Raw genomic sequence first — 26,557 nt, 5'->3', positions numbered from 1 at the left:
TATGTATGTGTGATAGGAATTAAGTGTTACAGAAGGCTACATCTGGAAGATTATGCAAGAACGTGGAGAAAAGAAAGATTAAAAAGTGTTTGACCATAAACACAGAATGCAACTGACTTTGGTTTTAAATTAAAGACTTTATGTTGCTATTTTTGTATAATTAATCTTAAAAACCTAAAACAATTAAAATACTGAATCATAAATACTCAGAGAAAAACTACACATCTTTTTAAACTCAATTGTTGCATTCAAAATTTTCATGATGTTAGTAAAGAATGTGCATGAATAAAAAAAAACAGTTAAAGCCCGTCATTTACCCTAAACTATGTTCTGGGTTTTCCTTGACTGACCCTAAATTTCAATCCTAATACCTTTACATAATTTCTCTGATTATTCGGGTTTTGTACAGTTTTTAATTAATTATTGCACATGTTAACAGTTCCATTTAAAGTTTATTGTTCTGGACAAAAGAAAAAATGTGTCATTTTTTATTCAACTCTTTGGGTTTACCAGCTTGTTGCATGTGATGACCTTGTTGTGACAAAGTGGTGAAGTAGGACGCACCAATTGATTATTTGATTGATGATAATCTGATTATTTCTGATTAATCTCTAAATATGCTACATTATTTCTACATTTTACTACTTAAAGTTAAAATGTTTATAGATACATGGGGGGAATACAGAATAGATTTAAAAAAAAATTGCTGGGACCATAAAGGCATCTGCCAAGAAGAGTAATATCACATTTTCAACTGTCTGAACCCCAGACACACTTCACCAAAACCAGGGACCCACATGCAAATGCACATCACACAAATCACTCTGAACTGCTTACAGGTGGGTTTAATACACTGAGAGATCATTAAAAGGGGAGAAATCATCTATAAGTTGCCTTTAAGTGCAGTGGAAACTTTACTACGTGTGAAAATCACAGATGATCTTTAAAATAAAAGCTGTGCGACTCTCTAAATTTACCAGCAGAGGGCGACATCTCCTAGCCATTGAGAGTACAGATGAGTCTGCTCCTCACGTCTGAGGCACTAGAGAATGTTTTTTTTTTGTAGTCATGGAGAAATCACGTTTTATTCTCATGAACCATACTTTTTCAATCAACCAAAGAACAGTTTTTTATTTGTGTTATTATTTCACACCATAAAATTGACTGTCTGCCGACAGTACACGCCCAAGCTCACATTCACCATGAACATGCATGCACACCCAGCTTCCCCTTCCAGCATCCCTCCCTGACACCCCCCCCCGCCCTCTCTTTCTGCCTCAGTTTGGGCAGACGGCCAGCTCAGCCTCCCCTCCCTCTGCCTTTCTCTTTGCTCTGGATCTCTCTGTGTGCTCGTTTCAAGCCCCACAATGCTGGCTTGACTGAACCAAGTGGATCACAAATTCACTGCAATGTCACTGCTCCCGTTGCTTCCAGCCTGTGGTGGCCTCTGCCTGTGAGGCGGGGGTCGGACAGCTCCTCCACCGGCAAAGCAGGACAGGTGGACTGTCAGACAGGACAAACCCCACATCACCTGGACCGGACTCTTGGAGCTGCAGCGGCCAAAATCAGAGCGGAGTCCTTCTCCTTCCTTTTTTCTTCCCCACTTGTGTCCTTGCTGGTGTGGTGAACAGCAGCCCTCTCTCTCTCAGCTGCATGGAGGCACAGGGAGGGGCAGGGAGCCCAGGTAAGAGCCATTGTCTGTCCTTTCTCACCCTCAGCTGTACTCTCAGAAGACCTTTGGCAAAAAAATAAAATAAAGTCTTGTTTTGACCTGATGGATTTGTGCTCTCACTAATCTGCCTCTAACTTCATTTAGCAAACATAGAGAGTGGACATAATGGCTTGTTTTTGTATTTTTCGAAACAGCAAAAAACTCCCATAGAAAATCAATAATACATGTAAGTGTAATTACAAAGTCTGAGCAGTTTTCTTTGGTCATCAAGTTTATATTCACTACTCACCTTTTAGGAGCTCCCAGTGGTACAACAGCTCAAAATTATGTGTTGTTTTGTGTAAAACTTACATGTGGTGTCAAAGTATTCAAACACAACAGTTAAAATATATTATTTTTTAATGAAGTTTGGTTTAATTTATTTGGTTAGATGTCATTAAGTATTAGACACCTGAGCTCCCCTGTCAGAACACTCCCACATCATCTATAAGAAATAATAAAGTCTGGCATTTCGACACATTAAGGAAAGCAGAGAATATGAAACATAAACGTTCATCAGGTCACGTTTGACCTTTTAATGTTAATCTGTGTCTCTGCCAACACTAAGAAAACCTATTTCACCAACTGTCATTTACCTTCTAATACCTTCTGTCATTGCTCCTTCTTGGCAAAATGTCCTTATACTCACAGTAAGACAAACTTAAGACAAACTGGGGAAAAACAAAGAAATGGGTGAGAATTGTTTCTGTGATGTGTATGTTATGGGTCACAACATTTTGGCAGTCACATGTGCTGTCATAAACTTTAGAAAGTCTGTGTCCGAATTCTCTCCCTACTCCCTAACTACCAATACACTACCATGCTCTGATAGTGAAAACTTGGATGCTTTATAAAAATACATTAAAACAAAAAAATGTTCACATGAAAATTCGTTCAAACGCAATGCAGTGTGGTCTATATTCCCTATATGAATTGTACTGAACTGAATGATACTTTATCAATCACACATGGGAAATTTAGGAGCATTGATGTACACTGACTTTGTGCAGAGAATTCTGGGCAAACATTTTTTGAGCTGGATTTTGGAATTGTGGTTTTAGACATCTCTACATAATGGCAAACGCCCTATAGTGCACTATATAATGACTGGTGAAGGAATTTGGACACATGCAGAAACTGATCATGTCCTAATGTTAACAAATGGGTTAGAAGTCATCACAGTGACAGGGGCAGAGCTGCAGGGGGGCTGCCCTCCTTTTGTCACCCCAATTTTGAGTCAACATCAGCATTATTATTGACAAAGATTGAGAAATCATCAGTACAAGCACCTTTAACCCTTGTGCTATCCTAGGCACTTTACCATTGGGAGTTGGGTCATCTAGACCCACTAGACAGTGCTCTGAACCTTTTTTCTTCAATGATTTGTGATCTTCACTGGTGTCCATGGATTACAAGAAATCTTTCCACCTTTATCCACCTTGGTCATTGTAGGAATAACACGTAAGGGTGGGGTCATCTAAGATAGCACAAGGGTTAAGCATTAGTAAAAGTATCTCTGCTAAAAGAACTGCTGTTTTACTGTACCATTAAAAATAACTATTACAACTGTAGGAAATATGTATTCTTGATCCTTTCATTTACAATGGCTCTCCATTCTGCTGTTCTAAATTGCCACCCTTCTAAAGTCTTTTGCCCCCCCTGTATAAAATGAGCTAGCTCTGGCACTTCTGTAAAGAAAACAATAAAATGCAGCAACAGCCTATAACAACAAGCTAAGGGTTTACGAGCAAAGAGTGTAAACTATTAAGGGATGTCACACATCCTATGACTCCAGTAACAACATTTTAAAAAATTGACAAGACAATTATTATGAATACACTTGAACCTAATCAATAGTGAACTGACTCCAGAGGTTGGATCATTGATTTTCTTTTAGCAGATGAAGTTTTAGCCATTTACTATCCAATAACCAAGCATGTTCAGCTAGTCTTTTCCTTGACATGCCTCAACTGTATTTAGTGCAGCATGTAGCATAAGCAGTATTACAGGGATTCTGTATGATGTGATAGTTTACATGTTAGTTTTTCTCTACTTGATTTTAGAATAACGTCATCATCAATCAAAATGACAACTTATCTCTTTGCAATAACCTAACTGTCCATCAGTGTCTCTTCCCGCCTTCTCACTATGTCTGTTCGTCTCAGATTGTACGTCATCATTTCCTTGCTAATGGACACATCCTAAAAGTACAAGTGGAAAGAACACATATGTTATGTAGGCATGTCAGAAACGTACCATCTCAGTATTTGCTCTGGCTCCTTCACCGGCAGTTCAGCAGGTGGTGAACAACCCAGGCATCTGTGTAAATAAGTCCTCTGTTTCATGCAGATGACACTGGGATTTTTTTTTCTGAGTCATTTGGTCTTGAATTTCACCCTGAAAGCATGGGATGTCTTCCTTTAAATCTCACCAGCAAGTGTAAGGGAAAACGACTGAGGAAATACACAGTCTTTTGGTTTTCATGTATGTACTGAAACTACACAAGATTCCTAGATGGATGCATTGATTGATGGACTAAATGCTTGCTGAAGACTAAGAATGGAAACCAACTCTGCTGGTCATAATATTAAATATTTTACAATAGCAGCAGAGGTCAACATATAATTTAAAATGTTTTTGTCTTTTTGCTGGGGATGAAAATCAATGGCCGGCATGCAGTGACTGAGTACTTGATGGGGAGAAATTAGAATCTAAACTGCTCTGTTTTCATGTCAGCGGCGTTCTTGTCATCCACCCTCAAAAATACTGCATGTTAAATTGGCACCAGCCATCTGGTGATGCCCACCATAAAGGTGCTGCTTCCTCCCACACTTTTGCTGTTTAACTAAACACTCATTCCTACTGGTACTACAGTACTTTTCTCTTCTTTTTTTGTATTGATCTCCATTTTCTCAAACGTTAATGGAGCCAAAGCCTTTTTTCTTTTGCTGAAAGCTGTTTTTGTACATGTTTTTGCTTAATTCAATCTCTGACGGCATCCCACTTTTTTTTCAGCTGTGTCAGGCAGTTGTCACTTAGCCTTGATCAAGTTTAACCAGTTCAGATTGTGTGCACACTGCCGGAAGACAACACCTGCTATTTAAAGCTCCTTCTATTTTTAGCCTGTGTGAAATATTTGAAAAAGGTGTTAGTAATATATTTTTGCTCGCATTACAAACAGAAGTTTGTTACCTCACGTATGCAAAAACATTTTTCACATTCTAAAGACAAATAAAAATATCAGGAAAAAATGAGTTTCTAGGCCGTCTAAATGGTTGCAGCATATTATAAGGCTAATAACCTTTTTAAGGATGATGTCCGCTTCCAGCACCTTGAAAATCTTTGTGGCCCTTAGAAAAAACCTGCAGTGGTTTACCTTTTATTCATTTACTGAGACATGGAAATCTTGAAAGGGGCCACTTCCATGGGGACAAAAAATGTTTCCTCACCTAAGCAGTTTTTTTTTCATGTCTTTATATAGATTTCAGAGATGATGCACCTCCAAAATAACTTTTTTTTTTTTTTTTTTTTTTAAAACAAGCTAAATTCTCTTGAACGTCTTTGGGATCTGATGTTTCTCTTCACCTGAATAGAGTTATTCTTTTCATTTAGCTGATTATCCGGCGACTGAGTCAAAATGTCACTGTAGTCAAATGTTCACTTAGATCCAAAACATATGTGTCCTAAAACAAAGTTAAAACATCTGTGGGGTGAATATTCTGACCAGACCAGACTTAAAATGTTTTTTTCTCATTCTAATGTGCTCATACTGGCTACACAGATTCGTTTTTTTATCTTTGTCAAATCCACAGGTTTAGTTTAATCAATACTCTTCAGACTTGTTGTTCAACTTTAGCACAAAGAACTTCAATTATTCCTGAGAAATCCTCTGATATTAATTAATCTGATCACAGTGAAGTGTACTATGATCCACCAAATCTCAACATGGCTGCTCAGACTTCTGACTAAAAATTCATTTGAAAAGTCAGTTTTATTAACAAAAGTATTCAAAGGTGATGCGTTCATTGAGATTATCCAAACTGCTGTTCCATGTATGTGAAGCCCTGTAACATGATTACAGAACTTCACACATATGCACACCATCTTTTTCAGGACTTTTAATCAAACAAAAAAATTAGGAAAACAAGTTTTTTTATTGTCTTTATTGTTAAAAGTAAAATGGAAGATCTGAAACATTGATTCTGTTTTTCTGCAGTTTTAGAACCATCATCTCTAAAGTTGCTAATCGTTAACAATCGGTACGATCTCCTATAGCCTTTTAGTTCTGTTTCTGTGTGTGACGACAGAGCCCAACAAAGACATCCAGAAGCTGCTGAAGCCATCCAGCTCAGGTGACCTATCTAGGGAACTGTTCCAACACCAGCTGGGGGAGGATGAGGGAAGTCTGTCAGGACACACAGCTAACATGCTGCACATCACAGAAAAGAGACGTAAGTACGAAACAGAGAATGTATTCAAACTGTGAAAATGCAATCAATGCATCAATTTCCTATTAAAGGTTTCTTAGCAATAGTAAACATGATGGATGAGGGACACATATGGTTAAATGCTAAGTGTCATGATATTTTGTATTTCTGATTCAGCGATTTTTTTTCATTTATTGTGCTTTCACTGTCTTCATTATGTTATTAAAGAACATTGTTCACTTTTCTGATGCTATCTAGATTTGTTTTCAGGTCTTTACGCAAATAACCACTGCCTGTTTTTGGCATTCTGGTCACTCTGCTGCTCCACAGCTTTAACTGAAAGGCCTCATTGTGCATCAGTCCTTTGCAGATACCATGAGCAGCTAGTGCCAGACTCCCGGACCTCTGAAGCACAGTCAAATGTAGAGGCTGCACAACAGCTACCTTCATAGACTTTAATAACTGAGCGTTTTGATAATATGGGAGTTCATCCCATACTGCTAAGTTTGAATATTTTAATTATGTGGGACTGTTGCTGTGAAATGTTTTACTATATCTTTGCTTTAAAAGGCAGATGTTTCACAGCAATCTGAAGCACTCGATTTGAATTAAAAACGAACACACGGAAAGAAAATAACTTCAATTAATTTCAGAAATGACTTCATTGGTGAACTGAAAAAAGTGGGCAAAAAGATGATGTAAAAATGCAGAACAAACAAGTTCCATATCTTGGAGCTTCTCATTAAAAATGTATGGCGAGCCCAAGAGGAGAAGAGCATCATCACAGGCAGAAGAGGGCAGTTCCAAGATACAAAGGCAGATTTGGAATTCTAAGAAAAGCTTATTTCCCAAAAAAAATCATCATATTTTGAACCCAATCTTTAGAAATTTATTTCTGTTTTCATTTTAAACATGAATAGTTGAAAATTAATATAAAAATATGTATTTTTAATGTAATAATTCTATACATTTTTAAAGAGACCACCTAAGGCACATTTAATTTTGAACATGCATCCAACAAATTCACTTTGATTTAACAGTCTATAAACGTATTTTACTAATTAAGAGGTTAACATGAACAGTATTTACAGAGGCCATTAATTCTTTTTATTCATCGAGGTTGAAGGCGGTCATGAAACTGAATGTACAAGCCCCACATGCAGCACCATCATGCTTTGTTCTCCTGCCCCGACCAAAAAATGTGAACTCCCCTGCTCTAATCTCCTCTTATCCTTTATTGCCTCAGCTCTATGGACTGATATGCTGCAAATTTAGACAAGGGAGGGCATCAGCCACCCGTATGTCCACTGCAAGAGAAGGTAGCGTCTTCATTAAACGCTTTGATCAGGCCTCCAGTAAAGCCCATGAGCTCTCCCAAATTGCTTTTGATATGGAAGCAGTTGTTTCAGAGCGTCTGCCGGGGAATGAAAGTGTCCTGATCAATAATTTAAAGAGTGTGGGGGAGGCAAACATGAGTCTGAGGAGAGGTATTTAAAAAAAAAAAAAGAATCATCTAGAATGGGAAAAAAATTGGAAAAAAAATCTCAGAATGAAGAAGGCGGTTATATTTTCTAATCTTTAGTTTTACATTTGGCTGCCGTTTGATAAAGTTATCTCCTCTCCCATTATCCTTTCATCCTAATGTCCTCCTCCATCATTTCTTCCAGGTTTTATTGCTAGTTACGCTAAAAAATGTATTCTCAGCCTCTGAAAAATGAAAATGATATTATTTGACCATTGAGTCTGCCTTGTTTTCAGGCGCACTAAGTGTTGAGTGTTTCTCGTATATTTGACACTGATGAACCGCCACCTCAGCACAATGAACAGCGGCCTTTAAATCAATATGCAGTGTGTTGGAGGGGGATGAAGAATGAATTAAGTGCTGGATATAGAGAGCAGCAGAAGGGCAGGCTCTGCCTCTTCAGTTGGAAACTGGATAATAATAGTTTATTACCCATCATAAAACCCATTCTGTCCACAGAAAGCCTCTCAAGACCCAGTGATGCATTTCCGTCACACTTGAATTTGTACACACACAGATAAGTTATTTTCTTGTGTCTTTTCACGTTGCTGCTGAGACGAGTAGGTAGATGTCATTACGTGTTCAGTTACTTCACACTTTAAATGTTCAAGGTTGCTTTTTAAAATCATACACACATCAGGAGAACATGACGCTGTCGTGAGCAGGAGAGTTTTTGCCGCTGAAGATTCAGAAACTTCTGTGCTAACAGGTGCAGCACACTTGGGGGCAGAAATAAGACCGCAGTACATAAATATGTGTCTATTTTCACCTCCTCTTTGCTTTTGCTGAAGGTCTTTCAGACACCATGTGCAAGGACTCACACTAACACTTAAACTGACCGACAATGACTGAGCTCACAAAAGATTAAACAGAGTAGATGTGAAACCTCCCTGGAGAAGAAGCAGATATCAAAGCGTTTATTGATTTAATGATATCACGAATCGGCTTCTAATCTGGTTACAGTCGCCTGAACAGAACAGATCACAGCAGCTGTTGAGAAGACGTGCATCTTATCCCCCCACACCTATGGAGCAGCTTTATGGCAGCATGCCTGCCTCCTCTTTGAAAGTCTCTCTCAGACCAACGTCGTTTCCCATCTGTGCCTGCAGAACCGCTGAGCAGCGTGTCGTCTTTAGAGGTGCACTTTGACCTCCTGGATCTAACTGAGCTGACAGACATGTCTGACCAGGAACTGGCGGAAGTCTTTGCTGACTCTGATGAGGAGAACCACAATGAGCCCCCATCAGGTAAATGCTATGCGCAATCCATTTTGATGTTAAACGTGATAAAAACAGGCTATATTTAGAGTGAAAACCCCCACATAAATCTCATATTTCTAGGCACTGTTGAAGATTTCCGCTTTGAACCTAAAAACATTGCTTAATACCTCAGGTATATGAGGAAGAACGACGCAGTAGAACCTATGTAGTTAATTGCTAACAAAAAGCTGAAGCAATAGGAGCAAAGCAGTCCACAAAGCAAAAGAGACCAAACAAAGCAACGAGGCACAGACGATATCTGTTCTCCTGCCCCGACCGCAAAATGTGAACTCCCCTGCCCCAATCTCCTCTTATCCTTTATTGCCTTTTTTTGGATCTGCAAAAAATAAAAATAAAGAAAAAAACTGAAATAGTCTTTTAAAATGCAAAAAGATAGATTTCTTAAAGGAGACAAAGTACATTCTCATATTTCAGCCAATGATTTTTACATGCACATTTCCATGTGGATCTCTTTTTTATCTTCTCTCTGTTTCCAGTGAACACTCTGTGTCATAAAGTAGTTTATTGGATCTGAGTCGAGGTTCCTGTGAAGGACTGCTGCTACTGGCAGCTGTAAAGACACTCAGTAGAATTACATTTTACTCAGTGTTTTGTGTCTGTTTTAAAGCCAACACGTTCATCAACATGACAACTACAATTTAAGGATGGATGCATCACATTTTTGCTAAATTTGCTCTTTTTGACTTATAGAAACGGAACATTTTACTTTAATTTGCAGATTTTAGCAGCCTTAGGTCTAAGCAGAGGAAACCCGTGAACACAACATACAGTATTAGCACCTAATTTGCACATGCTGCTGTTAAACAGTAGAATTTATCAGCCTTGGTATCTGAAGAGCAACAGTCGGACAATTAGCTCCAAGGAAGGACAGAAAAACAGACGTGTTGCTTTGCAGCTGCACTCTATGAAGCACACACTTTGTTTCTGTTTGCTGTGTGATGCTGAGCAGCAACACCAGCAAGCATCCCATTCTTTTTGGCTGCTGCCAGAAACACTGTCATGGTCAGAAAGGACGACAGAGACAAACATTTAGCTGAACTTCACAGTGAAACTCGTAAGCTAAAGGAAAGCTTCATGTCAAACCAGAGAAGTTATCTTTGCTTTAAATACAAAATGTACATTAAATGGTCTGGTTGAACATTTAGCAGCCTCTGTGTTGTGAACTTGCTGTCACATTGCTATCGGATTTGTTGCAGTGACAAAGCTGTCATTGTTTAAACTGCATGAACAAAAAAATCAATTGCTGGGACTTGGCAGGACTGTTGTCTTTTACACTGTTATATCCTGAACTCACTGTCAACTCAAACACATATTCAGTTTCTTAATCTTTCATAAGGCATATTATAATCAAGCTTCTGTGATGGTCCATGGTAAACTCTGCATTTTGTTTTTAAGCGATCTGGAAAGATTAGCAGGTTTTCAAAGGAAATGAAAGGGTTATCATTATAGTATTTCATTTCTTGTGTCAGATTATTCAAGTGATAAAGGACATTTCACAGTATGGTTATTGTGAAGGTATTGTCCACAATTTCAGCCGACAACTCTGCCACACCAAAAGTGTGTATGTAACAATAAATCACATTTTAGCTTCAGCCTCCCATCTGCTGCTGCTCTCTGGAAGCTTCTCCAGAGCATTAAAGCTGCAACGCATCATTCTGAAGAAAAACAACACATTCAGATTATTTTAATTATAATTCATTTGCAAATGCAACATTTGCTGAAATAAAAAAATTTAGACCACAGAGAAGAAAAAAAATATTTCGTAGCTTTTGGACATCTTAAAATTATTTGACATAACATTGTTTTAGATTATGCAATAAGACTTAACTTTTTCTTTTTTTTTATATGAAATAAAATCATTATAAACCATTATAAACAAATGTGCGTGCAAGATAAGACCTTTAAACTTAATGTATGAAAAAAAGTTTCAAAGATAATGAGGAATTGAGCAAGAGTTAAGCTTAACCCTTGTGCTATCTTAGATGACCCCACCCTTACATTGACGTGTTCTTCCTACCAAGACAAAGGTGGATAAAGATGGAAAGATTTCATGTAATCCGTGGACACCAGTGAAGATCACAAATCATTGAAGAAAAAAGGTTTAACGCACTGTCTAGGGGGTCAAGATGACCCAACTTCCAATGTTAAAGTGCCTAGGATAGCACAAGGGTTACAGATGCTTTGTACCAAGTGACCTTCGTACGGAGGCAGAGCGGTCACCCTTTGATCTAAGTATCACAGGTTCAGTTCCTTGGGCAAGACACTGAACCCCACTTTGCCTCTGGTGGTGTTGGCGCCAGTGTTCAGCAGTGGAGCCGCCATCAGCGTGTGAATGTGTGTGTGTGCATGGGTGAATGGGACTGTGACGGTAAAGAGCTTTGGGCCTTCAAGGATGTTAGAAAAATACTACAGAAGTTCATGCTATTTACCATTTACCAAATGTGAGGTGCTATAATCCCACAAGTTATCAAACATTTTATTATCTTGTGTGAAAAAAGACAAAGATACATTAGCCAGTGCATTAATTCCCCACTATTGTTTGCATGTTATTGTGAATTTGCATTTTGCATATTTTTTTTTATTTCTTAAATAAATCAAAATTAGCATTTTATATGATGGCAAACACGATGACAAAAAAGCTGCAAGCCTTGCTGAAATAAAGTGAAGATTTAACCATGAAGCCTTGGGTGACTTAGGTCTTTATTGTAATTGATTATTTTTAGGCTTTAGTTTGCATTGCAAATGCTGATAAGGTGACATTGGATTGTCATAGACTAAGGGAATCTGCATGTACGGGTTGACAACAATTAAAGAGCCCTAAGGAACAGAAGTCGGGTGACAGAGTTCAAGCTAAATACAGACTTTTAAATAATTAATTTTCCTTTTCTGGAAACAAGTTACTTTCCCTCCAGCGTTGCTTAAACCCTTACAACAATCCAATGTCCCTCAGCTGTTTAGTTCACTACGTAATTTGTTTTATTATTCATTTTTATCATAACGTTTGGCAAATCAGAGAGTCTAATGTAGAACTAGAAATAAGGGGACTAAAATCCTTCAGGAAGTGATTTTTTTCTTTCTAGATCAGCTCTGGAGTCTGATAAAAGGCTGATGAGGTTCAATTGGCTTGCTCTTTGTTTCCCTCCCAAATGACCTTGATGAACCATAAAGCTCACATACACCCCCCCTGCCACAATTACAGCTTTGTTGTCACGAACAGTATTGTCATTGTAAGTGGTGACTCTGCCGTCACCATGTGCTTCTGCTCTTTTGATTTGGTTAATTTTGCTTTCAGTAAATAAAGTGATGAGGAAAATACTCACAGTTCCCATTGTAAAACAGCAAAACTTCATGGGTACAATCAGATATTTTCTCCTACCATCTGCTCCACAACATTCAGCTTCATTCTGCTGCTTCTAAAGGCTCCTGCCTGTGGCCCTCTGGTGTTAAAGACACTACTGATCTCACTACACAACACAACTGCAGCCTCACGTCAAAGCAGGTGTTTCCTTTCTGCTGTCACTGCCCCAGTATTTTCACTGATGCCACTGCTTGAGATGTAAGTATTGTTGAACGGACCTTTGGGTTTTATCCTTTAAAGAGTCCAGCAACAGCTGCTTTCCGTCTCCTGCCATCTGATGGCATTTCTTCACTGAGGGCACAGGGCCGACTGTAAATGCTTCACTGACTTTAGAAGGTCAAATTACAGCTGAAGTCTGTTTTAAGTCTACTTCTGCCTCTTTTTTTTTTGAATTAGGTTTACATTTAATAATTCAGCCAGCTTTTTTCCTGCTTGAGACAAACAGATGGCTTGTATTGTTAAACAGATTGACGAAAACATGAACAGGAAAAGCCATGGATCTCATTTATTCTGATCTTTGTGCAATTTCATTTCCTAGCAACTTAAAAATGATCTTAAAATATGACCCATTAAAATGTTACTTTTTCCTCATCTTTTAAATAAATAATGTAGTTTAACCGGAGAAAGGTAGTTTGCCATCTCTCTGTGGGTGGAGTGTCCCTGCCCCAGGTGGAGGAGTTTAAATACCTTGGGGTCTTGTTCACGAATGAGGGAATACCGGAGCGTGAGATGGACAGGAGCGTCGTCCGTAGTTATGCGGTCGCTGTATCGGTCCGTTGTGGTGAAGAGAGAGCTGAGCCAATAAGCAAAGCTCTCAATTTACCGGTCGATCTTCGTTCCAACACTCACCTATGGTCATAAGCTCTGGGTCATGACCAAAAGAAGGAGGTCAAGCGGCTGAAAATGAGCTTCCTCCATAGGGTGGCTGGGCGCTCCCTTAGACTTAGAGAAGCTCGGTCACCTGCCGAGAGCTCCGAGTAGAACCACTTCTCCTCCACATCGAAAGGAGCCAGTTGAGGTGGCTCGAGCATCTAGTCCAGATGCCTCCTGGACGCCTCCCTGGAGAGGTGTTCCGGGCATGTCCCGCTGGGCGGAGGCCCCTGGGAAGACCCAGGACATGCTGGAGAGACTATGTCTCTCGGCTGGCCTGGGAACGCCTCGGGGTCCCCCCAGAGGAGCTGGAGGAAGTGGCTGGGGCGAGGGAAGTCTGGGCGCATCTCTGCTTAGACTGCTGCCCCCGCGACCCGGATAAGCGGAGGAAGATGGATGGAATTTATTTCTGAATTTACCACAAAGATTACAATCAGAAAGGGTTTAAACTGTCCAGGAGCCCCGATTTATAAAACACTGTGTGGATGTAAGAGAAAAATGTGAAATTGTTCACACATGAAAGAAACAGCTTTATATAAATTGTACAGAAAATACACGTTATTCTGCTCACACATGATGCCCTCATTTACCCTGCTAGCATATCACAATAAATACTATTATAAATGCATGTAAAAACATCAAAAGCTAATTTTGGACAACCAATCAGCGAACTGATGATGGAGCTGTAGTGTGCAGCAACACTTTAACTGTAGATAAAAATGTCTGTAATGGTGTGAAACATGTTAAAGAAACATAATTAGGCACTAATATAGTCTTGTCAGTGTGTTTCAAGTTATTTTCTGACGTCATTATTGAAAAAAGAATAAAAATATGTTGTGTAACAAATGTAAACCAGATCATTTGACATTACTCTAATGTACAGCATGCGCAGCCAGAATGCAACACAACAATAAACACATCAGCAGGTGCTCACAGCACATGCTGCTGCAGATTCCTTCCTGTTGTTGAGGAGATTCCTCTCATTAAAATCCAGCTGATATGTTATTAATCACCTGAGATCAATGTTTGTCCTCTCTCTTAACCTTTTCCTTTGGTGTTTATTATGCATGGGCGAACACTGGAACTGTGTGGAGCACAGCATGGTGCTTTCTGTAAAAATCAAGCATTAAGCTGATATGTGCAGTGACAGCAGCTGTCAGCTGCTTTTTCAGACCTTCTGAGTTGCTTTGTTCTCATCAAAGTGGGATCAACATTGCCACCAAGTGGTTAATTTTGGAAACTTTGCATTTAAATTTCAAAAACCTCAGAGATCCATGTAATGTATTTTATCACGCATGTAAAAAAAAAAAAGTCTACACATAGACGATGAAAAGGACTTTGTGTGATCAAGGTAATTTATTCTACAAAGTTACACTGCAAAACAGGCCCCTTGGAAATAATTCAAAAACACTTACCATATAGGCAGAAAAAAATCTGCCAATCGGGTAAAAGTTTTAGTTTTATACCCAAAGTTTTTTATGGAGATCTTGTTTTATTGTATCTGAACGGAGCCTTATGCCAAACTAAGAGAAAATATGGAAAATAAAGCATTTTCTACTCCATGAGTTGGCCGACTGAAATGCCTTTATTGTATCCATCTTAAAGACACAAAAAAGGAGTGTCAGACAAGTGTCTGCAAAAGAAGTTTTATGCCAAACATTAAAAATATATGTGAGTACTGTTGCTTCCTTCATTTTAATGCATTGCTTTCCAAAATGGATTCTTAACATCATTTTGTTATTAACATTTCTTAAAGATTGTTTGTTACTAACTAAAGAAATTGGGATCCATTAAGTAAAACATTTTTATTTTCAAGCACATGGTGTAGTGATTCTTAGAAAGGTTTTCCTAATGTATATTTGATTCTGGTAAACCTTCCTGGATTCCTGTTTGCCAAAGGTCAAAAGTTGTGTGTCTGGTTCCCATAGGTTCCCACCAGCATGCACACCCTAGGGGGGGCTACCTGCGCTCCCCGTCCTGGACTCGCTGCAGCAAAGTCGAGCCTTCGCGGGAGAGAAAGCACCACAGTGACTCAGACACCACAGAGCCCTTAATGAAACTGGAACGGCCAAAGCAACAGTGATGTCTCACATCAAACAACCAGACCACAGAGTGAGAAAACCCAGAGCCAAACACACAGACGGAGCCATTACACAGCGGACCAAGGGGCCCCCGTCTGCCACCCTGCATACATTCAACACTCCATGGTGCTGGACGGTTCACCCTGAAGTCTGGGCACTGACTCTGCTCTGAAGATGCTGAGATGCAATCTGACTCTTGTCTGTTTCTTCCTTTTTAACACACATACACCTTGCAATCAAAGTGTGTTTTTTATGCAAAGGGTTCTAATGCACTCCAGACACCAAGCCAATTTTCCTTAATTATTGTGGATGACAGAGTATCAAGTACAGGGTCAACAAAATGACAGCACCTTCAAACCTGTCAGGGGGGTACAGCATCCACAGCTTTCAAAGTGACATTCAGAGAGCAGGAATCACCACCTACCTAGTGATGCTTCTGGAGACTGAATGTGTTGCTTGTAAATGTGACTGTCTTCTGATGCCTGGAGTCAGGGTGACCTGAGCAGAGGATGTGTGAGATCCCTGCTTTATCAGGCTGTGGAGCGTGAGTTCAAGTCCAAATACTTCATTTTAAAACACTTCTTTTCTTTCACTAAACTGTATTTCCAGGGTTCTCCAGAATTATTGGCAGTTGTGTACAACTTTTTATTGCTCAATTTCAATCTTGCTTAGAAAAAAACTTGTTTAGAGAATGATGACTGCCACACTAAGTGTAGATGTGAAACGTCAAGCAGATGCGTAGTTCTGGAAAAGTACAAACTACAAAATAAATCATTACTTCAGTTGGATCATGCCAAAACGAAAACAAGTGCCAACAATTTTGAAACTATTCAGTTTTGTTTTGATGCAATATTTCCATGTCAGCATGAAAATAAAAGATTGTCACGAGTTAAACCAGGCTTTACCAGGAGCGCCAACGGTTCTGAATGCTGTGATGTAGTGGATCAAAAGTGACCATAAAATGGAAAAATAAGAAATAAAAAATGTGTTGTGTTGGAAGATGTTGCTGTTGGTGCTTTAGCAGCAGACCCTGGAGCACAAATCTTAACAGTCATATAGTAAATTATGGCCTAACTATAACCAATAGTAGCTTCCTAAGACATTTACAAGAATTTACAAATTTCTCATGGGATAACAGCATTTTGGGGATGGGGCAGCCGGTGATTTTCTGTGCGATGTTGGTCACCTGCTGCAGTATTTTCCTGTCAGCCTCCATGCAACTGAAGTGGCAAACTAACACAATGAAGGTCAGCATGCCAATTGAACCCCTTTTGGGGTAAAGGGTCAGCATAAGTCTGTCCAGACGAATGTTGGATAAAGGTGGGGTACACCCTGGACAGGTCTGACATGTATGCAACAGCATATATGTCGCAAAATGGCTTTCATCTTTAAACGTTCATGAAAATTAAAATCCTTTGTGCAAACTATGATTTACTTCAAAAACCTTAAAAAATAGTACATGAAAATATTAAATTTAAATTAGCCAGCTTTATTTATCCTGCACTTTAGATGTTTCATTGTCCTGAAAAGAAAATAAGTGTTTCAGTGTTCACAGGACTTGAAAAGTTAAAAAAAAAATGTTTACATCTAAAACCGAATGTAGAGATGGCACCTATATATAAAAAACGGTCAAATCCTCAAGTCACTTTAGTTGCATCATTATAAATATAACCTTTTGACCTTTTATTATGACCTATTACCGAAAATTTGATGGCAATATTTTAAGTATTTAAAGTTCACATATGTTCCTACCACAAGTTCTACTAAAAGTACAAACTTGCAAGTAATGCCTTGTATCAAATCAAATCAATCTTTATTTGTATAGCACTTTTCGCATGTAGCATAACACAAAATCTTGTAAAACAAATATAAAATGACTGATAAAACAACAATAAAATGTTACAAGAGTAATGATTTATCAGATAATTTCAGAATGATTTTAAAAGTTTTCTTTATGTTTTGATAGGCTAAAACATGATCTAAATATAATCTTTCCCGATGAATGACACGTAGGTTCATGTGCTGGAGATTTACAAAATGACACTCAACAGCTAGCTGTTTTATGAAACAAGCTTTTAGGGTGCAGTCACATTTGAAGTAAACCTCTAACAGAAAAGGGATCACAAGAAAAAAATTAGTATTTTCTGTCAATTGAAAACTGAATCAAAGCTGCAGCTCAAACATGATCAAACTCATAAATGTACATTCCTACATTTGGCATCAAATCATTGGTGTAAAAATTTATGGATGTGGCTAATAAAAATAATTAATATTTGTTCATATACTCTACCAGGCAGTTTCTCAAACACATGGTTAATCAAAAAAAATAAACAGTAACATTTACTATGAAGTTGTTGTGCAAGTTTAAATTTATATAGATAAATAAAGACTATATAATATATTTTTATTTGACCCATCCACTGGGGAAGCGTTGCGCTTCAGCCACAGCCACACCAGGAAACCATTTGGTGGTTTAACCCCTCAATCCGGCCTCTGAAATGGTGAGTGTCAAGCAAAAAGGCTTTGGATGCCACCTTTAGTGGCTTTTGTATGACCCAGCATGGATTCGAACCCACAACAGGGCAGATACCCGGCCACTGAGCTGGTTGAACTGAAGCTTTAACTTCTTTCCTTGTGACTAACTGAACTTTAAGGCAGATTACGCTCACATGTCACCATCAGGATAATATAAAGAACTTTCCTTTAAAAATACTTTTCAGTTCCTGCATTTGTCATCATAGTCTGAATGACAATGTTTTCTTTGGAAGCAGAATGTCCTTCAGATCGGAGCACTTACTAAAAAGGTTCTGTGCCTGGTTCATTTTGTTGATACGGAAGATGTTTCTTTGGACATGGAAGAGTCATTCTCAAATGAAGAGTTTAAATTGAGGAGGAGTTGAGGAACTTCTCTAAAGGGGCGTGGTCCTAGAAGCTTCACCAGGTCAGTTCTGTCCAGAATCTCCTTTTCTAGAAGGCATTTTGCCACCTGAGAAATGAAATCAATTTTATTTAATAACATATAATAAATGAGATCAATTATTATTATTATATTATTCCCTGAGGTTTTGCACCTTTTCCACCATTTCCTTCTTGTCGACTAGAAGCTGATGTGTTCGGTGGAAGGCAGCGTCTATGAGCGAGCGGACCTCCAGATCTATGAGCTGGGCTGTAGATTCACCAAAGGGCCGCTCACATAGTGTGTTTCCCTGCTGAGGGCGGTCAAAGGAAACTGGACCCACTGCTTTGTTCATTCCAAACTGCACAATCTGAAAAGAACAGCGATGATTACCAAAAATCTTTTATCAAAGAAAGAAAATTCCTATTTTTCTTTTAATATTTTGTTGATATTCAGTTGTAATCTAAATGAACAAAACAGATAAGTTTCTGTTCCAAAAATGTCAAAAAGGGAAAAAATAATCAGCAATAAACTATGAATTAACAATAAACTATAAATCAGTTTGTTTTAAGAAGCAGTGTTAACCTGAGCGTAGGCCAACTCTGTGGCCCTCCTGAGGTCATCATGTGCTCCACTTGTGATTCGATGAAAGAAAATGTGTTCAGAAACTCGACCGCCCAACATCATGCACATCCTGTCAAACAGCTGGTCCTGGCTGAACAGGTGCTGCTCTTTACAAAGATACTGTGAGGAGCTCAAGCTTCTCCCACGAGGAACGATGGACAACTGATGAGGTGAAACCAGCAAAGATAAACTGTTAGTAGAAAATAATTAACACCTGAAGTAAAACAGAAATTACATTTAGAGTGTGACCTTAAAAATGGGGTCAGCGTGCTTGAGGAACCAGCCTGTAACAGCATGGCCAGCTTGATGATATGCAACAGTGGTCTTTTCTTCAAGCTGAAGTATCTGCATCTTTTTCTCCACACCTGAAACCAGAGTACTAGTCATTGTACACCAGAAGCATCAAAGCATGGGAGTATATTATCCTTACTGTATATAACATTCTAAAGGCTGATTGAACTCTGAGTTCTAAAAACAGTAGCATCATTTCACATAGGCTCATCCAAACATTTGAACTAAGAGCCAGTCCTGAAGTAGCTTTTTTTGTTTTTCAAACTTTTCTAAAGAGTACTGTAAGACAAAGATGTGCATTGAGCTTGTCTCCAATCTCTTCAGATATCAGTCGGATTTTTTCTGATAGCATCCATAGACAAGGCGATGCAGTGGTTCATACACAGAAGTCATTTAAAGGGGTTTGCATTGACAAAAGATTCATTTTGAAAAGACTCTAGTTCATAATCCCCTTCTGAGTACCTCACATCTGTGGTAAATTTGGTTTTTCCAAGCCCAACAGCACAAAAGCAACCTTTTAGATAATCTTGAAGTTGAGTCATGTCAACTGACTGAGTTTCAAGACAACATCCCCTCTGGATGAATGAGAACCTTCACCAACAAACTGACAAGATTTTTTTTTTTTTAGATTTTATTTCACACACACATAGAGTTTACTTCATAATTTAATTAAACTTGTTCTGACATTCATTAGGTCGGGCAAAGAGAGAACCGAAATAGAGCAGTTCTTCTATAACTAAAGGCACTCCTCACCAATCCATCCATCTTACCATCCATCCATCCATCTATGAAATTCACGACTGTTCTCTTTAAAGTAGGCAGACAGTACATACAAATAAATAGAATCAAAAGCAGATAAAAAATGTGCAAGGATTAAAAAAAAGGTACAATAATCAGGTGGCTTGTAGTGCAAAACTTGTGTTCAGTACAGTGACAGCTGTTGTTCTGGTTGGTACGGTCCTGTAGCGTCTGCCAGAAGGCAGCAGATTGAAAATGTAAGAACCAAGGTGAGTATTTTCTTCAGGAACTTTCTGGTTCTGTTGAGGCAGCGGGATGGGGCAGCCGGTGATTTTCTGTGTGATGTTGGTCACCTTCTGCAGTATTTTCCTGTCAGCCTCCATGCAACTGAAGTGGCAAACTAACACAATGAAGGTCAGCATGCCAATTGAACCCCTTTTGGGGTAAAGGGTCAGCATAAGTCTGTCCAGACAAATGTTGGATAAAGGTGGGGTACACCCTGGACAGGTCTGTCAGTCTGTCACAGGGTCCCCCACACTGACATCACACCTGAGGGATGATTTAGAATAATCAATTAACCTATAAAACATATTTTTGATCTGTGGGAGGAGTCTGCAGTGCCCAGAAAAAACTGCGCCACAACGCAGGCTAATACCCTTGACCCAATGATTGGGAATTTTCAAAATAAAATCACAACTGGCTCTGAAAATTGATTGTAAATTCTCTCCATATGCATATAGATTCTGCAAACCTGTGTGGTGTCTACGATCCGTTTGAGACAAGTAAGTGGGGGAAGGGGGTCACAAAACTACAAAGTAAAAAGAATAACTGAGTTGGACTCACCTCCAATGATCCTCTCAACTGCAAGCTCAAAGTGCTCCGTGTTGATGCACTGGTTGAGATGACGTGCCGCAATAAGAGCAGCCTCATTACACACACCAGCAATTTCAGCCCCTGAGACACACAACGAGATCCGACTTCAGCTATTAATCTTCTAGAAAAAAGGTGGGATGATGCATGTAACTATAAATAAAAATCTATTTTTGCAGCAAAGCTGCTTGTAATGCATCAGGAAAAGAGGCAAAATTCAAAAATGTTGTATTTCCTGTTAGATGTATTAGAAATTGCATGATTCAAAAGAGGAAAAAAAAGTATGTCTTCATACCAGTAAAACTTGGAGTAAGAGCAGCTAAATGTCTGCACAAAGTTTCTACATCTATACCAGTACACAGTTTCAAAGGTCTCAAGTGCACTTTGAAGATGGAAGCTCTCCCTTTTAGATCCGGTGGGCCTGTGGAGAAACAAAAACAAACAATTGTGGGTTTTAGTAAGCATGCACTCCAACTGGCATGCAACTGTTCTGCAAAAAAATCGTCTGCAAGAGTTTTGCAAAACTGTTTTAATAATATACCAGTACCAATAAGTACTCATTAAAGTAGTGATCTTTGTTTTTTGAGCAATAAGAGTTTATATTAATTTCCATTGTTAGCAATGAAACATGTTAAAACAATGCAGAGAAATCAGACAGTGTAAATGAAAGGGAACACAAAAAATCGATGTCTGTCATCCCCAGCCTCCAGTTATCTAACCTAGTTTTATTTATTTTTTTAAACAAAAAAAAACAAAACTCTTGGCTCATTATGATTCAGTTTTCTTTGTCAGAGCAACACTGGCAGCCCAGCCAAGTCTGCACTGTTGCATCAAGCAAATTAGGATGTAGCAGACAGTAAAAAGATCAGTCGTTTCAAAGATCAAAGAACACAGAAGACAAAGCATGTTTTTAATGAGATGAAAGGCAAGCAGAGCAGGCAAAAAATATAACAATAAAAAGGAAAGCAATTAAAGGCATGGGTAGCATGGTTTGTACTCCAGTACTACCATTAATCAATCAATCAGTCCAACTGCTGATTAACACAAATTTCAGATGGGCTGATCTGAATATTTCAGAATCTGCTGATCTACTGGGATTTTCACCCACAACCATCTCTGGGATTTATAGAGAATGGTCCAAAAAAGAAAAAATATCCAGTGAGCTGCAGTTCTGTGGGCACAAATGTGTTGTTGGTGCCAGAGGTCAGAGGAGAATGGCCAGACTGGTTACAGCTAATAAAAAAGGTTACAGTAACTCAATTAACCACTGGTTAAAGTCGAGGTCTGGAGAAAAGCATCTCTGAACGCACAACACGTCCAACCTTTATGCAGATGGGCTACAGCAGCAGATGACCCCACCAGGTCCGTTCCTGTTGGCTGAGAACAGGAAACTGGGACTGCAATTCACACAGGTTCACCAGCATTGGACAATACAAGACTGGAAAAACGTTGCCTGGATGGTCTGGTGAGTCAGCATTTCTGCAGCAACATTCGGTTGGTAGGGTAAGAATTTGGCATCGGCCTCCACAGTCACCAGATCTCAACCCAATAGATCACCTTTGGGATGTGGTGATACGGGAGATTGGCATCATGGATGTGCAGTCGACAAATCTGCATCAACGGTGTGTTGCTATCATGTCAATATGATCCACACTCTCTGAGGAGTGTTTCCATTACCTTGTTGAATATGTGACACAAAGGATAAGGGAGTTCTGATGGCAAAGGGGAGTCCAAGTAGCAAGGTCTACCTCATAAAGTGGCCAGTGAGTGTAAATTACAGAAGGTTTAGAAGCAAAACAAAAAAGCTCAAAAATGCATCATTTAAAAGGAAAGGTCCACCATTTCAAATGGATTAAACAAGATTTAAAAAAGAAAAGAAAAGTTCCTGCTTTACCCAAATATATGTGTCGGTCAAAGCGTCCAGGTCTCATCAAAGCTGGATCCAGAATGTCGGCTCGATTTGTGCTGGCTAACACCACGACATTGGTGCTACTATTGAACCCTGTTATGACAGATGCATCACAAAGACTTTTGCATCAGGAGAACAGAAACAGCCCAAAAGACGTGATAAAGTTCTACCCACCATCCATTTCTACAAGCAACTGATTCAGAGTGTTTTCCTGTTCACTCTGGTTCATGTAGTTCCCAGAGCCCCTCTTTCTGCCGACTGCATCAATCTCATCAATGAAAAGGATGCAGGGGGCCATGCTGTGAGCTTTGACGAATAAATCCCTTATCTGATACAACCAAAGTTATGAGCGTCATTAGCAGCTATTGCCGTCATCACGTCAGATTCAGTATTGTTCACCCCAGTACCAACCCTCGCTGGGCCCACGCCCACAAACACTTCCTGGAACTCAGAGCCGTTGACTGAGATGAAGGGAACGTCAACCTCTCCGGCAGTGGCCTTTGCCAGCAGAGTCTTTCCAGTTCCAGGTGGACCTGTTAACAGTGCGCCCTGAAATCACAAGATCACAATCACGTCTATCCAAAAAATGTGAAAACAGTGTTTGACAAACTGACAAGGCTATTGTGCAGTCATCACACATTCACAAAAAGAGCTGTTTTGTGTTGTACCTTAGGGGTCTTGGCTCCCAGGTCTCTGTACTGATGTGGGTGCTTTAGAAAGTTGACCAACTCCATGATCTCTAGTTTGGCATCTTCACAGCCTGCAACATCCTCAAAACGGACACAGATGTTATCTTTAACTGTTCTGGCTTTGGATTCACTCACAGTGAGAGAGTTTCCTTTAACTCTGCTGCTACACGCTCCAACCACAGGGCCCTGCCGCATGGAAACAAGGAAAAGGCCAACCAGGAGTAAGACGGGGAGAATACTGAAAAAGATTGTCCTGGAAGAAGCAAAGAGGGTGGGAATTAGTGTGGAGTGGAACAGATGTCAAATTTGTAACAGTCCAGTACTACTCTTACCCGTCACTTTCATTGGTGTAGAGGACAGGAATTTTGTCCATGGAGCTCTGACCCATTTCCTGCTGAGCTAACTCCAGGTTATGCTCAAATGAAGTCACACTGCCTATGTTGAACCACAAGTAATTCTGGAACACATCATGTAGTGTTTAACATACAGCATCATTTATATAACATTTTAAACAACAAAACTTCATTACTTACCACCTCTGATGAGTTCACTCCGTCGGCTGGAAATGCTTTCACATACTCCTTATTGACAACTTCCATGCGTCCCACCTGAGCAGAGATTACAAGAACATATTGTGTGGAGACACTGACAAATGTGAAAATGAAATGTTCCATGTCTCTCACCAAGCCCCTGCTCAGGTATCGGTCAACAAAATCTTTCCAGGAGACCTGGACTCCAGTTTCTCTGAAGTGGAAGTAGACAAAAGCTGTGGCCATGCCTGCTGCACCAACTGCAAGGTTCTGAAACGCTCTTCTGTCCAATGGAAAATCTTCCTGGTGGGTCAAATAAATCATAGTAGAAGAAAGTAATGACAAAACTAACAATGCAAGAGAAAAAGAATTTCGCTCATAAAAAAGAGCTTCAGACTCAGTTACTACAGGTGTCAGGAAATGATGGACTGAATGAAGAAGTATTGATGTTTTAAACATGACTGCAGCTCTTTGAAACAGCTTCTACACCAGTGTCTTACTAACTAGTAACAATTGAATGTTATTGCATAGGAAATATTCACATTTTTGAACAATAAAGAGAAACTAATGATGATATAATTTTTTTAATGCCCCATTCCAATCATCTTTTGATCTTTTTTGAAAGCAAAAACCTGTGTTGTTTTAAAGGACATAGTTTCTGCATAGAATTTTGGCTCTGAGTTTTGCGCAGAGAAAGCCTGTCCCCAATTCACATAATTTTTGTGTTTGCACCCTCTACCGCTAGCTTACAGCCTCTCACAATTTCAACCAAACATTACCAATGCAGCGCTGTGGCATGCCGTTCTATTTCCCTGTGACAAGTTTTTTAACCAAAATTATTTTTAGGATGAAGCGGTATTTTTTTAAATAAAAAATATTTAGAAATGCAATTTTAATTTAAATTTTCTCAATAAATATCCTCCATCATGTGAAAAAAATGCCACATGAACATTTTGAAAACACAAAAAACATAATTTTCATTGGTGTGGGTCTTTAAAGAGTGTACCAGTGCAAATATTCATTTATTTAAAAAAAAGAACACGTTGAGATTAAATTTCAGCCTTTAAAGATATCAGCTCTTCAAGCTAATTTTTTTCATAACATAGTGAACAATAATAAATTGCTTAGCTAATTAGCCAAAAACCTTTATGTTTTTGGGAGTTGAAGTAGAATAGATTGACATTTTTTGATGGATTTTTTGGGTAAATTTTTAGTCCTGGCCTTGGTTTTATGAAGGCAGATGAAGGTTCAGGGTTAAAATTATCTATAAATGCTGGTATACTGGTGTATTTAAGGGATGAAAAAAAAAATGTTTTCCTTGTTTTTTGCAAAAAAACAAAAAAAAAAGTTTAATAATTCTAAAATCCTGAATCTAAATTCCCACCTGAAACTGTTTCCACCACTGTGATCCTTCCTTTGTTCTTCTTTGTCGTCTTTGGTCCTTTTCATTGTCATGCCTGTCTCTATGTGGATCATTTCTGTCGCTTTGATCTGAACAGTAACAAGAAATCAAAAAGCATGAGATTAAAAGTTTAACTACAACACAAACGAAAGCTAAATAACGCTTCTTTAAAAGTTTCATTACTTGGAAATTAATGCTTCAAACTGCAAACATGCAGAGATGCAATGTCAATGTACCTTTGGGTGGCTTATTTGAGCTATACCCTCGTAAAAATGAGAAACTCTGTGGATGCAGTCGTCCGCTTCTCCTTTGGATAAGGGATATACTCTGAAACAGACGAAGATGATGAAGATGATGAAGAAGCCAGCAGGCATATATATGTAAACGCCTAAAATTATTTCAGTTATTAAGCAGAAATTTGAAGTATCATGGAGATCTCATGGTTACCTGTTCCAAAGAATAACCCCTATGATGATTGGCTTTGCTTAAATAAATAAAAAATAAAGTTCCTAAGATTAAAAAAAGTATAAATAAATACGTTTTAAGATTGTTCCCCCTCCAGGAATCCAGGGAATAAATTAAAAAATATATCCCAGTCAAAATCGGCATTTTGCAACTCAGGAAATCCGCTCATAAACGATATTATCATCTTTGCGTCCCAGGAGAGAACAAACAACTGAGGAATGAAACACAAACAGACAGAGCTGCTGTTTGTTTGCGTGATGTGCGGGGATGCTCTCTGCACCGCCGCACGGTTCCCACGACACATCCACATGCAGCCCTGACCTTCTACACATCCCATTTACACAAAGATCCAACACTTGTGACCAAGCCGAATACTTTACATTTTTTTATTTCATAAAAATTCATTTATTTAAAAAAAATACAACAGACAAACAGTTTTACCAGATGTAGCGCACAGCAACGGGGAAACAGGGACGAAATTGAAGAAAAGTCTTGCATTGAAGTCCAACCTGTTGACAGTCGGTTCCGAAGAGAACAAATAGTGTTACATAAGAACAGAACCATCCCTGCGACTTTAATGAGGACTTCTGTACCGGTGCTGATGGACACTGACTTGGGATCAGTTTATCTAGAATCAAGTTTATAACCGTCTCTGATAGGACGAGCTGAAGCCTGCAGTGATTGGTTAAACGGCAAGGCTCCGTGAAGACAACTAAAAGAGTGACGTCATATTTGCTTGAAATATGCTCCTCATTAAAATAACAGTTTAGGTAAAGGCTAATTCTACAATTTTTAAATACAGTTAATAATAAAATAATAATAATAATAAACTTTATTTGTAAAGCACCTTTCAAGATAAAAATTAGAAAGTGCTTCACAGTAAAAAACAATAAA

At 38.9% G+C, this 26,557-nt stretch overlaps 2 protein-coding genes across 5 annotated transcripts; one reads left to right on the top strand and one right to left on the bottom strand.

Moving 5' to 3' along the window:
* Window positions 1-1,426: 1,426 nt before the first annotated feature.
* Window positions 1,427-16,250, top strand: dbndd1 (dysbindin domain containing 1). Its single transcript, XM_004067215.4, has 4 exons — window positions 1,427-1,684; window positions 6,019-6,162; window positions 8,770-8,907; window positions 15,097-16,250. Exons 1-4 carry the CDS (start codon window positions 1,654-1,656, stop codon window positions 15,249-15,251), a joined length of 468 nt encoding a protein of 155 aa, XP_004067263.1. The 5' UTR covers window positions 1,427-1,653; the 3' UTR covers window positions 15,252-16,250.
* A 1,683-nt stretch (window positions 16,251-17,933) lies between these two features.
* Window positions 17,934-26,372, bottom strand: LOC101159734 (mitochondrial inner membrane m-AAA protease component AFG3L1). Of its 4 annotated transcripts, none has more exons than XM_020714602.3 (16): window positions 26,105-26,372; window positions 25,435-25,525; window positions 25,181-25,287; window positions 23,800-24,099; window positions 23,599-23,723; window positions 23,246-23,519; window positions 22,989-23,126; window positions 22,752-22,905; window positions 22,563-22,670; window positions 20,964-21,089; window positions 20,642-20,752; window positions 19,019-19,134; window positions 18,891-18,931; window positions 18,731-18,779; window positions 18,321-18,515; window positions 17,934-18,235 (listed from the first exon to the last, which is right to left on the bottom strand). In XM_020714602.3, exons 1-16 carry the CDS (start codon window positions 26,225-26,227, stop codon window positions 18,068-18,070), a joined length of 2,226 nt encoding a protein of 741 aa, XP_020570261.1. In that variant the 5' UTR covers window positions 26,228-26,372; the 3' UTR covers window positions 17,934-18,067. The 4 variants fall into 4 exon arrangements, with proteins under 4 accessions (XP_020570261.1, XP_078800653.1, XP_011490085.2 ...); XM_078944527.1 differs by having other exon boundaries at window positions 18,731-18,931; window positions 23,246-23,347; window positions 23,423-23,519; XM_011491783.4 differs by having other exon boundaries at window positions 18,731-18,931; window positions 23,800-23,874; window positions 23,950-24,099.
* Window positions 26,373-26,557: the final 185 nt, after the last annotated feature.

The sequence above is a fragment of the Oryzias latipes genome, chromosome 3 (assembly GCF_053564925.1).
Source record: "Oryzias latipes strain Hd-rR chromosome 3, Olatipes_Hd-rR_3.1".
Classification (NCBI taxonomy): domain Eukaryota; kingdom Metazoa; phylum Chordata; class Actinopteri; order Beloniformes; family Adrianichthyidae; genus Oryzias; species Oryzias latipes.
Note: the sequence above shows the minus strand (reverse complement) of the source record. Positions and strands in the feature narration are given on the sequence as shown.

Excerpts from the sequence above, each read along its gene's own strand:
- dbndd1 (XM_004067215.4), top strand. The coding sequence starts at position 1,654 with ATGGAGGCACAGGGAGGGGCAGGGAGCCCAG. Across the intron at positions 6,163-8,769 it reads GCACATCACAGAAAAGAGAC|AACCGCTGAGCAGCGTGTCG; the intron begins GTAAGTACGAAA and ends CTGTGCCTGCAG. Across the intron at positions 8,908-15,096 it reads CCACAATGAGCCCCCATCAG|GTTCCCACCAGCATGCACAC; the intron begins GTAAATGCTATG and ends TGGTTCCCATAG.
- LOC101159734 (XM_020714597.3), bottom strand. The coding sequence starts at position 26,227 with ATGGTTCTGTTCTTATGTAACACTATTTGTTCTCTTCGGAACCGACTG. Across the intron at positions 19,135-20,641 it reads AGTTGAGAGGATCATTGGAG|GTGTGGAGAAAAAGATGCAG; the intron begins GTGAGTCCAACT and ends CTCTGGTTTCAG. Across the intron at positions 18,516-18,730 it reads CAGAGTTGGCCTACGCTCAG|ATTGTGCAGTTTGGAATGAA; the intron begins GTTAACACTGCT and ends TGTTCTTTTCAG.